At 52.5% G+C, this 12,654-nt stretch overlaps 1 protein-coding gene across 1 annotated transcript in view; it reads right to left on the bottom strand.

Annotated features, from left to right (window-relative positions):
• Positions 1-813: 813 nt before the first annotated feature.
• Positions 814-12,654, bottom strand: part of SHB (SH2 domain containing adaptor protein B) — a 139,527-nt gene continuing 127,686 nt past the window's right edge. Inside the window, 1 exon segment of the mRNA XM_039545616.1 lies at positions 814-4,489. Coding sequence (XP_039401550.1) covers positions 4,306-4,489 — 184 coding nt within the window. The 3' untranslated portion in view covers positions 814-4,305.

Genomic DNA, 12,654 nt, shown 5'->3' with positions numbered 1-12,654 from the left:
AAGGAGGGAACCCCAACCAGCCCTGCTTTGACCCCAGCTGCAGCTCCACTCTGCCCCCGGCTCCACCCTCATTCCCTCTCCGCTTCTAGCCCCAGCTCCTCCTCCCCAGCTCCGCCATCAGCCCAAGCTCCTCTGCTGAGCCAACGGTGCAGTAATGGGGGGAGGTGGGGGGCACCCAGGCAGATTCCATTACTGAGAAGGGGGTGGGGGAGGGCACCATGAACAGTTTGGGCACCACTACCCTAGACCTTGTGCTGTACCCTCTGCGGGAGGGGGGGGATTTCTGGGGGAAATGAAGCAACTGAAGGTAGCTGGCAAGGCAGACTATTGAATAGGGCTGAGATGCCGGGCAGAATGTGGACTAAATAGAATATGGCATAATAATTATTTTCACTGCATGCTGCTGACATGCCAGCCGTACAAAACCTAAGAAACCTGAATGCAAGTTGCTTTCCAAGAGAATAATAGCTTCAATTGTTAGCTGTTCATGAAAAGCTCAATACATGCTGACAGAGAGGAAATCTCCACAATTAGAGGAAGAAAAGGGAGAGGTTTCTAATTTTTTAAAATAAACTTTTAATGGGCTTTACAGGCATGATTGCTACTTGTTCTCTCAGCCATAAGCAATATCACAAACTGCAACAGACCACATTTTCACTGTACGTTACAAAGGGTTTTTTTTTTTTAAACTGGAAAAATATCATACAATCACTTAAATAAACAAAGACAACATTACAGTGCAAACAAACTCCTGGTTTTATTTATGCTGCAGTTACTGAGCAATTTTTTTTCCCCCAAAAGTCTCCTCCCCCCCCCACCCCCCCGTTAGAAAACATTGGTTGGAGAGACGATTTCCTTTCCCAAACTCAGGGCTTGGCCACACCAAGATGCTCCAGGAGCACTTCAGTGCAGCAATCCCTATGCCAAGGGGAAGGGCTCTGCCAGCAGTGTAGGTGACCCACCTCTCTGGGAGCTGGCAGCTAGGTCAACCTAGCACTGCTCCCATGGGGACTTGGTCAACCTAGCCAGGCCGCTCTGGGGGTGGATTATTCACACCCCGACTGACGTCGCTAAACCGACCTAATTTTCTAAGGTAGCCCAGGCCTCAGTGTGTTTCTCCGAGTTGTATTACGTGCTATACACATGGCTGTAGAGGTTTGATCTGACTGCATTCATCACGCTGGGCCCGATCCGCAGTTCATGGAAATCACTCGCACCGACGTCAATGGCATTTGGATGCGGCCCTTGTACAAAACCCTACTTGACAATTCCTCCCCCTCCACCCGCCAGCTCATAAAAGCCTGGCTAGGCTCTCCCTGTTCTTTGCACTTCATCGTGGTGAAGATGTGGGGATCTAAACTGATTATTCCACTGAAACCCGTGGAGAGACAAAACGCACCTGAACATGCGAAACAGGGAAAAGGGCAGGTTGGACGTCTGGATCGCCAGGGAAGGCTAGGCTAAGGTTATGCCTTGGGGCAGCCCCGAGCCAGGCATGGTATGTAAGCTGCCCCACCTCCTTGCTCTGGAGGAACAGGGAGGGGAGTTAGGAATTCGCCTCTGGCCTGCTCCAGCGAGGAAGGAAGTGTCCTTATTTCTATGCACTGGGACCCACATAGCCCAAGTCACAATCTCTCTCCACCCCCACCTGCCCCAATGTTAAACCGAAAGTGGCCCCCACGTCCCCATATCTGAGAAGTAATATTTGGGATACCAGTGCCTGCCTGCGTCCTGGGGGAGTCACTGAGGAGCAGTGAAACAAGGGACCTGCAGGGGAAGTTCAGCCATTTGTAAAGACCATCACACAACCCCCACTTCAAGGGTAAGGAAACCACAGCCACGCTCCCACAATGCGGATTCAGCCGCAGCGTTCACGAGCTGACCACGGTATCACACAGAGCTCTCCTTGGTATTAACAACCAGCTCACAAAACTTGTTCTAACTAATGCTGGAATTCTCTATTCACACCTGGAACAGATAGGGTTAAAAAAAACACCACCAGGCAGCGAAATGCTTACTAGCAATCTGGAAACATCATTATGGAACATCCTGGAGGTTCTTTTCACATTATACAGTACAATGAAGCAGTATTTTACAGGCATTAGAGTAATGATTATTCCATTACACTTCTCAATCAGCACTTATTTCCAAGCATGTATGAGAGGGAGAGAGTTGGAGAGAGAGGTGAATTAAATAACAGATTTTCACAGCCTTATTGCAGTCTGTAAAGTCTGTAAACTGCAAGTAACCAAATCTCTGCTCCAGTCACTGACGTATAAATACAGTGTGTTCTAGACAGCAAGGTGATGACAGATCAGGATCAGGACTACCTGGCTACTGGATTTCAGCAGTTCCAGCATTCACGTGCAAACACAGTTTGTCAGTTATCCTATTCAGCAGGCGTACAAAGAGCGTGCCAGCCATCTCTTGAGTTGGGGAGGCCGCTGCGTTTGCACCGTGGAGGTAGTACAGCTTCTCCAGCTGACAGTAATGAGATACAGCTACACACAGATGGGGTATGACAGAGTTGCTTGTGAGGGCAGAGATCAGGGCTCAACAGCCCTTGGGCTCACCCTTCATGCTCATGCTTCAGGGCTTCAGCTGGCTATCTGCAGCGGTCAGGAAGGGATTCCTGCCCCTACAGTGTATTCGGGCCAGGGAGAGGTTTTTGGATCTCCTTCCTCTGAAGCATCACTGATGGCCCTGGCTGGAGACGGGACATTGGGTGGGGTGGACCAGGCTTGGAGGTGGCATCGAGCAGTCTCTCTCTCAGGAGCTCAGCTGGCTGGTTCTTGCCCACATGCTCAGGGTCTAACTGATTGCCATGTGGGGGCTCGGATGGGAATTTCCCCCAGGTCAGATTGGCTGTGACCTTGGGGTGGTTTCACCTTCCTCTGCAGTATGTGGGTGGGGGTCACTTGCCAGGCTTGTTTGGGTCTCTCACTTAATCATTTCCCCGCCATTACAGAGGCCTCAGGAACTGGTGCCTCTTGGTCCCTCCTGCTCTGTGCCTGCAGCACGTGATAGTTTCATTTCTGGGGGGCTGCAAGACCCTGCTCTCATTTCCATCTCTGGGTTTAGTGTGCAGGTGCTGGGTGATGTCGGTGGCCTGTGACGTGCAGGAACTCAGACGGGATGATCTGGTGGTCGCTTCTGGCCCTAAACTCTTGGGGGAGGAAATGCCAGTGACCGTAGTAGTTTCATATGCAGGGGCACCAGGCTCTTCACATGCAAGTTTCAAGAATTCCCCGTAACACACTGTGCCAGAGCCACATTTTCCTACACACTGTACGTCCCTCTTGGAGAGCTGGAAACCCATCCATCACATGCTCTTCCATGCCCGAGGTGGAAAGGATGTTGGATGCGGCTGGTCAGTTGCCCCAGTGGGACTGTTATTTGCCCAGATCAAATAAGCACAAGAAGCGTGGCCTCTGACTGCCTTTTAAGGTCTGAAACCCAGCATGTTGTCACATTCAGATGACGTACTGCCACTGCTGACATCAGCGCCCGCTGCACTGGCACAGCGGACTCTGAGAACCAACTGCCTGCCTTGATCTAGGAATGACACTTGCAAAATGAACTCAGTAACCCTCAGAGATTTATTAATGTACCAAAAAATGATAAAAATATATATATTAAACCACTATTTTAATTACATACCCTATTCATAAATAATCAAACACATTTTGCTATTGTAAAATTACTCATTAAGATCGCCTAGTCACACTGTGCGAGACAAAAGACTTCTGTGTTTGGATCATCCTGACAAACTGTGCATGAAGAGAGACACTAACATGGGGTGAGTGAGCAGCGCTGCAAGGACTCGCACGTTAAGCCGCTCATGAGCCAATTTCTCCTTGAGCCCTGAAAGAATCTGCATCCATTTCAGTGTCGGTTAAGGACAGCATGTCACCGGTGGAAGATTATTTGATCATACACAGGTATCAAGTCAGGAGAGTGAAAGAACAAATATCCTTGGAGTTTCCTGACTGAAGGAAGATGTTGGCTTTATTTACCCTTGATGGCAGTTCTTTGAATTTGGAAACATTTTTTCATTCACAGAAACATCCCCCAGGAAGGTTCTCTGGTCTCATCACATGGAAATAGAAACACAGTAGTGCAAGAGTACCATACACACAGGACTGGCTAACAGGTTTCAGCCAGCCAGCGCACACCAGAAATGAAAGGCAGGACATCTCCATTTCAACCTCGAGTTTCCGAGTTCTGGTCATCGATGCAGCATTAATTCCTGCTTCGTCGCTTGCCCGTCACCTCCCATCCACAGGAAGGAGTGAGATTGGTGTGTTATAGGGTCCGGACAGCTACAGGGTAAAGCAGGGACAAGTGTTCTGCGCCCTTGATGGGCAGTTTTTTGGTGGTATAGTAGTGGATGACTTCTGGAACGCTGTCAAACGGGGGGCTGTTCTGACCCAGGATGTATTTCTCTTTGGTTTTTGTCAGTTTCATGTGCATAAAACCTTGACTGCTCCTGTGAAGGAAGCAAAGGAGAGGGTGTTAGTACCTGCACACCCCTCCCTCCCCACCCGGACACAGTTAAATGGTCAGCATCAAAAAGCAGCTCCTCTTTGCCAGCAACATGCCACTGCTACGTAAGAACAGTGAGACGGTCCAGCAGCACAGAACGTTCACACCGGTCTTGTGCCAAAAACTCAGAGCAGCGTGTGAGGTCTTCCCTGTATCAGCACAGGCAGCCGGTCCATGCCAATGGGGAGCCCTGGCTCTGTGCTGACGCTAGCCCGCATGGAGCAGTGCCCCGCAGGCCCCAGAGATAACGGGCCCTTTCAGTGGCTTTGAGCCTTCATTCCCAGAAACTTCTGGGGTTTCAGCCTTTTCCTTCCCCCGGGATCCCAGCAAGGCATTGGTCCGGTCCGGTCCAAAGCTGCACTGGGGCGGGGCAGCCTGAGAACAGCTGGTGGCCCCTTCCAGGACAGCTAAGCATCGCCAGCTCCCTGCTGTAGCTAACTAGGGACTCGGGCCGGGAAAAGCCAAGGGCCCTGGCCCGGAGATAAAACACATTTCAGTCTTTTAAATGAACGCGAGGCCCTGCTCTGTCAGCCCCTGCAAGAGGACTGAGGAGGTCACTGAACTCTCCCAGGGTGGCCTGGGGGTCTCATGTGCTGCAGAGGAGTCGGGCTGCAGCTTTCCGGCTCCTAACCCCAGGCAGCCCCCACTCCCACCAGCAGGTAACAGGCACCTGTGCAAACCCCCTTCCGAGAGGGGCTCAGCAACATCCTTTGAATCAGCAGGTGGCTGGATTCCTGTGCCAAGGGCCCCAAGCCCCGCGGAGTCCAACCCTCAGAGGACCCGCAGAGGGACTTCTGCAGATGGAGCAAGCCCCTCTTCTCCCGAGCCCAGCCGAACCCTCCCAGCACAGCAGGGCCCCGCCTTTCCCTGGGCCTTGACAAGGACAGAAGCGTGTTACAGGCTGGATCAGGGCTTTCTGGCCACAGCCCTGCACAGGGGGTGGTGTGGGGCCGCCCTGCCCCACCAGGTGACTGTCTCCGGCAGCGACTGTGGCGATGGGGGCAGAACAAGGAGCCAGAATCCTGCCAGTGCAGCTCCTTGGGCATGGTCGGGGGATGGGAACAGGACCCCCACTTGTGTGCCAGCCAGGATGGGGCCCTGCCTCTCCCGGCCCTCTCTTCACTGCTGGCTCCTGGGAGGGGCCGGCGAGCTGGTGAGATGCCCACATGGCAGCGGTGCAAGGGAAGGCGGCTTCTCGCGTGCCCCCATGCTCCTGCCCAAAGCCATCTCGGCACCCGGCCCTGAGCGAGCCCAAGGACTGCAGGGATTTGCTCTGAAGGTGCCGTATAAAGCGTTTTCTGGCCCTGGCTCCCTGCTCGGGTGCCCAGCTGTATCGATTAGCCTTAATTCCCCCTTCCCAAGGGGATGGGCACAGTAGGGGTGGGGGAGGAATCGAACTGCAACGCCCCTTCTGGCCAATAGCGAGGGGGGCACGTCTCAGAGCTGCCCTGGCATTGGTCCGCTTGGCGCATTGTCCCAGAAGGGCAGGGGCTGTCTAACGGCACAGGATACAGTGGCGGTATGTAACGAGCAGCGTCCCTCATTTCCACAGGCATCAAACGACAGGCAAACGCAATGACTCGTAGGCTGTCCGTGCAAGAGGCAAATCAGTTACATGGCAACTGCTCGAGCTACTAAGCATCAAGAGCAGCCTCCAACCCACACCCCACCCATGGGTGTGGAGCAGAACTGCAGCGCTAGGGCCAGAAAACCTGAAGACGTCACCCCTGGGCACCACAGGGCTCTGTTCTCCTTTGCTGCTGGGCGGTGCAGGGACACAGGCCTCACCACCCAGCACGCAGGGCTCCAGTACTGGGACCAAAGCACTGCACACGCCCACTCAGCGTAGCTTGGATCCCTGCGGGGAGTGGAAGTCGGGGCGCAGGGACGACACAAAAACAACAGGCACTGGCTGCTGGACATGGTGCAAAAGGCAACAAGTTGTAGCGTGGCTAGCACTGCTTCCTTAGGGCCATCTTTCCACCGCCATTTCCACTAGGATGCAGCATTACTTTATGAATAAGATCAACATTTAATTTTTAGCAAAAAAAAAAACAAAAAAAACAACCACCACCCATCACCCTTCTGTGAAAAAGATGTTTGGAAAAGCTCCCTCCTTCCATGTGCTTGAAACAACATCTCCTAGGGAAGAGACGAAAGCTCAGGTTTTCCAGATTTGTTGAGGCAAATGACCCTTCTCTGCTGAGCAGAAATCACCACAGGCCCTGTAATTACAGCTTTGCAAGCTTAAAAATCTTGATTTCGATTTCGATTTTTTTACAGGAATGATTCTCTTTTGAAACTTAATTGTTCTCTAAATGATTTCCTGCAAGCCAAGGGTGACATTTCTAAATACGTTCTTAGAGGAGATATATTGTCCCCTTCCCTTCAGCTTATTCAGCTTTGCTGGTAAATGGCTTATGAGTCTGCCATTAAATTAGCAGGATCAGAGAAATAGGTGCATATGAATTTAAAGAATCTGGCCCGAACTGGAGAGCAGGCTGTTAAATGTCTTCAGGTCTATTGCTCAGGCAATAAGGGTGGAGTCATGTGCTACTTTTAACAATATTAAGGAAGAAAGAGGAGTTAACATTCTTCATGTTCCCAGCCAAATGCTAAATACTATGAAGTCACCGGAGAACAGTTAGTGTCCTCAAAGCAACCAGCCCCCCCGCATTCACAAGACAATTCGCTTCTGCACTAGCACGTTACCGCATTTTCAAACCCCCAGGCTGGGACGCTTCTGGGGGACATTTGGGGGTTAGCAGAGCGCTCCTCAGACAGCCAACAGCCGTTCTCTTTCCCAGCGTGCTGGTGTCTGCAGCGGGCCTCTGGCTTGCAGCGACGTGGCTGGACTGTTTATCCAGTCCCTTGGTGCCTGCATGAGTCGATGGGGACACACCGAACGAGTGTCCTGAACAGTCGCTCAGAGCAAAGGAGCGGCCTAACAGCCAGACTCCTTTCCCCTCCACGCCCTGCCCAGCACACCCAGAGCTCACACCCAGCACTACACCACACAGCGATGCACAGGGGATAAGGCAGATAAAGAGGCGGCGATCTCGCCACACCCACCCCACGGGAGAGGGAGCAGCGGGGAAGCGCTGTCCTCCCCTCCCATTTTCTTGGCATTTCCCCGCGAATGAACACTGTCGTTATAACCGACCCAATGCGGCGACTGGTGAAACAAAGCCAGGCCCTTTCGGAGAGCCCCAGAGCTGCGAGATGCTGAGGCTGCTCTGGACAAGCTGGCTGGGTCAGATCTCCGGGGGCAATTCACTGTCCAGCTCCAAGCACCCAGCCACGCATTCGGTGTGACGGAGCCTGCTCCGCCCACCACAGCCTGTCCTCCAGTGCGCACATGCTCTCCCCCGTGCCCTGCTCCAGCAGCACGGGCCTGCCCAAGCCAGTTCAGCCCAGGGCCCAGAAAGTCACAAGGGGAGCGTAAGGAACCAAGCAGCTCAATGGAGCTGGCTGCCAGATTGCTAATTAGCAGCACTGGCCTCCATTAAAGCGGAACCTGCACGCTCCCCTCAGCGGCACCGCACCCAGCGACGGGAGGGCAAAGGCCCTGCAGCTCCATTCAGGGTGGGCGACGCTGCACAGGGGGCAGAGCGTGGGGACCCCTGCAGGTCGAGGGGCTGGGGCCGGTGTCCCCGGCAGACTGGAGATGGCGGTTATGCCATTGGATACTGTGGCAGGAGCAGAGCTGGGAAAGCCTTGAACGCCAGAACAAAGACTGGGTGAGGTAGTGAGCTAATGGAGGGCTTCAAAGAGGAACGGATGTGGTCAGAGCACCCCTCAGAGTGGAGCGGAGAAGGGGCCTGCCATGGCAGAGGGGGCACGAACCGGCCAGCAGTAAATCCAAGCTGGAAATGAAAAGAAGGTGCCTAACCACCAGAGCGGCGAAGCTCTGGAACGGTGAGGGGCAGACGACCTGCCTAGCTTTGAGGTAGAGCTGGATACGTTTGTTGTGGGGATTATAGGAGGGGCTGCCTGCGATAGCAGCGATTGGACCTGACGACCCAGGAGATCTTGTCCTATGTCCCTAGAGAGTCGGTGGGAGATGGGGAGACCCTGGATGCGTGTGAACTCTGGGCATTGGGGAGAGGCAGCAGCTGTGGGTTTGAGGCGAGGGAGGAGGAGACAGGCCCCAGCCTGTGTGTGTACGTGACAGGGTGGCTCTGGAGGAGGGCTGGGCCTAGCACACCTGACCGGGTGTTGGCCAAGTGGCCATGCAACAGACACAGGGGTCAGGGAATACAGGACTCAGATTGACAACGTCCCTTGCTGCTTCCACTTCCAGGCCTCCTGAGCGGGGCCTCAGCGCAGCACAGTGGGGTCCAGAGCCCAGGCTGCCCCCCGGCTGACAGCCTGGCAGGTGGACAGTCCGGCAATGAACCGCTTTTCCTCCTGCTCCGGTGTCACTGTGCGAAGGGAGGGAGGACTGTTCATGAACAAGAGCAGGCCCCCAAGCAGCCCCTCGCTGCACTGGTGCGTAAGGCCCAGCCTGACCCCAAAGACAACTGTCAATGAAGGACCACATCTGCTTTGGGGTCATTGGTTCTGGCCAGGGTGCATACGGGCATGCACCCCCCACCCCGATCTGCTCCTGCCAACATCCCCCAGCCCAGCTGGAGGGGCGTGGGCCACTCGCGCCAGGAACTAGAGAACATGACCCTAAGGCTTGGACAATCCTGCTACAGCCGAACATCGCGACCCCTCTGCTGATTTTTCATGATTGTTATATTTCCTGCCAACTACAGCCCAGCCGGTCAGACCAGGCCTGGACCAGCTGGCTGGGGAACGGGACAGAAGGCTGGGAGAGGGCTACCAGGCAGACGGCAGCAGAGGTGAGCTGTGCCACTGGCCACGGCATCAGAACTGGTCAGAAAGCAGCTGATGCTTTGGAGAGATTTACTTCTGACTGGCACTCGCTGCCAATCTTTTGTTCGGAAGGAGACCAATTGCGGTATAATTGTGGATTTCTCCAGTACCACCCTACATACCAGAGACCCTCACTGGAGGGCAAGGTCAGATTTCTGCAGCTGGTTCTTCCCTTGATTACAAACCCACAGAAATGTAGCTTCTGTTAAGATCACTGTAACACCACCATCAGTTTACAGCAATGCTAAAGAAGCCAGAAACAGCAGCCCCGTTTCTCCAAAAGAGCAGAGCGCTTAGGTCATTTTCTGCTTCTTTGATCAAACAAGCTGAAGGAGCAAGCCATAAATACACAGCCCTCCCAGCGGGTGACTTGCCTAATTAATGCACCAAAGCTTTCAAATAATACAGAACACCATTCATACCTATGCTAACACTGTTCATTAGCATAACAAAAAGCAATTTCTGATCTAGAGGATTATTAAATACTATTGCCTAGACAGACCCTAATAATAGGCACGGTCCCCTCCTAATAATCAAGGTATTTAATAATACATTACACATCGTCGCAGCTGCTGGCGCACATCGCCTGCAGAAAGTATGCCTGCCCTATACCTCTTCCTTTCAGCTGTAATTGCTTAATGCATATTTCATGAAGAATGCAGAGTAACTGTTATGTTAAATCACTTCTCTTCAGGATAAAATGACTTAAAACCACTTGTGTATAGTATGTGTGTGATTGCAGGCCGCCCGCTTGTGCCAGCGATTGTGATGCTATTACAGGTATCCAGGCACTGTCAGCCTCTGCTGCTCTGACCGGGAGAACAGGAAAAATCAACACCACCATTTTCCAAGCCAAGTGGAATAAAACAGATTTCCACATCAAATCATGGTTTCCAGGTCTCTGCTGAACACATCCCTTTCCTCAGTTTGCACCGTAGTTCTGAGGAGCCGGATCCTGCAATCAGTGACGGCAGGATTGGGCCCAGAAGGCTCAATCATTGCCCTCATCACACCATCACTGGATGGCCTCTCCTCCTTGCAACAGGTAGCACGCACGAACCCGTTCTAGAGTGGGAGGGAAATGAGCCCACGCTCACCACTCACAAACTGCCCACAGATGGCTGCCTGCCTGAGACTAACGCACATCTTGCAAATGCTTGACTCCACCAAGCCTAGCTAATTACAGCCGGTCCTGAAATCCCCAACAGCATTGTCCAGAGAGCACCCCATGTTACTAGGCAGACAGACAGGACCAAAAGACTTCCATTACCAACAGGCTACCCAGGTGAGGAATTGCATCCGGGTTATCTTCGCTCTCACTGGTATCACAGTGATTGTTCCGAGATGCCCCATCACCAGAACATCTGGCTACCTTCACAATAGACTTCAAAACAATAGATTTTCAAAAAATTAGACTGCAATCTTGGGAAAAATGATGGAAATCAGCAACTCTCCTACCCCATTTCCCACCTGTCTTCACTTTGAAGCAAGTCTGACACTTCCATCTGCTGAATCCATTTATTACCCTGAATTTACATTTATTCGGCTTCTCTTCAGCAACATTGTGCTTAGCGTAAGGACACAGCGAAGTGCCTGAAAAGAACAGCCTTCAATTAGCGGAAAGAAGAGAGGCTGTCCTGACTTTAAATGTGCTAGCGTTTGTTTTACCGCTGGTTTACAAAGAGTATCAGAGCAGAGTGGCGGGGGATACACGTCATCACACAGATCCAGCAGTGAACCTCAACCCTGGTCTGCGACCCCCCTGCCATGTCTCTCCCCAATCTCCTGAGAAGATCCTGCCCCGTGCAGGTGGTATGCAACATGGAGACAGATTCACACATGCTCATGCGCAAATAAATGTGTTGGTCTCTAAGATGCCACAAGGACTCCTCGTTTTTTTTTGCTGATACAGACTAACACGGCTACCACTGAAACCGGTCACTAGGAAGTCAGACACTCATTCCACCTGGGAACCCAAGTTGTAACTTAAATCCAGGTCTTTGTAGCTGGAAGGCGACTACATTAATTCACTGAGCCACAGAGCAACCATTGGGAAATATTTAAAATTAAGGGTGTGCAGCGCTTTGTTAGTTCCATTTCACTGGCTATTTTTAGCCAATGTAGTGACCGCGTCGTTACTATGGCTGGGTTCAACATTCCGTTCCGGCCCACTTTTTTCAGTCGTTCATAATTCTCTCCAATTTTTTGGGTCTGGATGTTGTTCCAGGGTTAAATGCAGCCGCAAGGCAAAAGGTTTTGGAAAGCTGGAGATAAGTTGGTTTAAGCATCTTTTCCCTTTAACGTCAGCACGACAGCCTGACTCCTCCCCAGCCCTTTCCCTGTGCTCCAGTCACAATCACTGTGCTCGCGCTGGCGGCAACTAGAAATATTGGATGACGTTTTTCACCATCCTGCATCAAGGCGAGAAAACAATCAGTGTAGCACTTTGAAAGCTAATTGCAGCACCCTCAAGCACGTATGATGGGAGCTGGTTCCCCCACCCTGCCCCCCGATGTTCAGGGCCTCTTGACACAGTTGTTACCGAGGCCTCTGCTAAGTAGCTACAGTAGATCCCGAGCCTGCTCCTGAAACCCCACCACCCCCCTGGACAGGCCGTATGGTTTTCCAGGGACTTTTTAAGTTTCTCTCCCCCATGTTGCTGTGCCCAAAAATCAAAGACAGAGGCAAGTGACTAAGACCCCGATCCTCATGTTTTTAGGCACCTAACTCCCAGTGAAATCAGTGGCAATTAGGCAGATAAATGCCTTAGAGACAACAGAGGTGGGCAGAATGCATGTAGTCAGTTGCACACAGTGCTGTCATCCATTGAACAGTGAATAAATGGGAACGTTTTCATGCCCATTTCCCCCACCTGCCCCCCCTCCAAAACACCCTCCCCCTCGGTTTGCGATTAGGAGTGTTCCATTCTGGGGCACTCGGGGAGGCGGAGTCTGTGAAGGGGGCATGCTGACAAGTTAGGGAGGGTCCAGCATGCCCAGAGCAGAGCGTGGGGTGCAGCCCACGCAACCCCCCCACAGCTGCTCGTGCAGGAGCAGCTACTGCTCACTGCAGCACAACTTTTAGCCAGTGGGTCCTGGCAGCAGTAGCTGCTGTGGAACGGTATGCTACGGGTCACAGTGTGTGTGCATGGCTTCTCTGCCCTATGCCTACCCTCCACAGCAATGGTACCATTACATATGGGTCCTTGTGCTGGTCTTGCACTCA

This window comes from Mauremys reevesii, linkage group 6, assembly GCF_016161935.1.
Source record: "Mauremys reevesii isolate NIE-2019 linkage group 6, ASM1616193v1, whole genome shotgun sequence".
Taxonomy (NCBI): domain Eukaryota; kingdom Metazoa; phylum Chordata; order Testudines; family Geoemydidae; genus Mauremys; species Mauremys reevesii.
The sequence above is the reverse complement of the archived record's forward strand: the minus strand, read 5'-3'. Positions and strand labels throughout refer to the sequence as shown.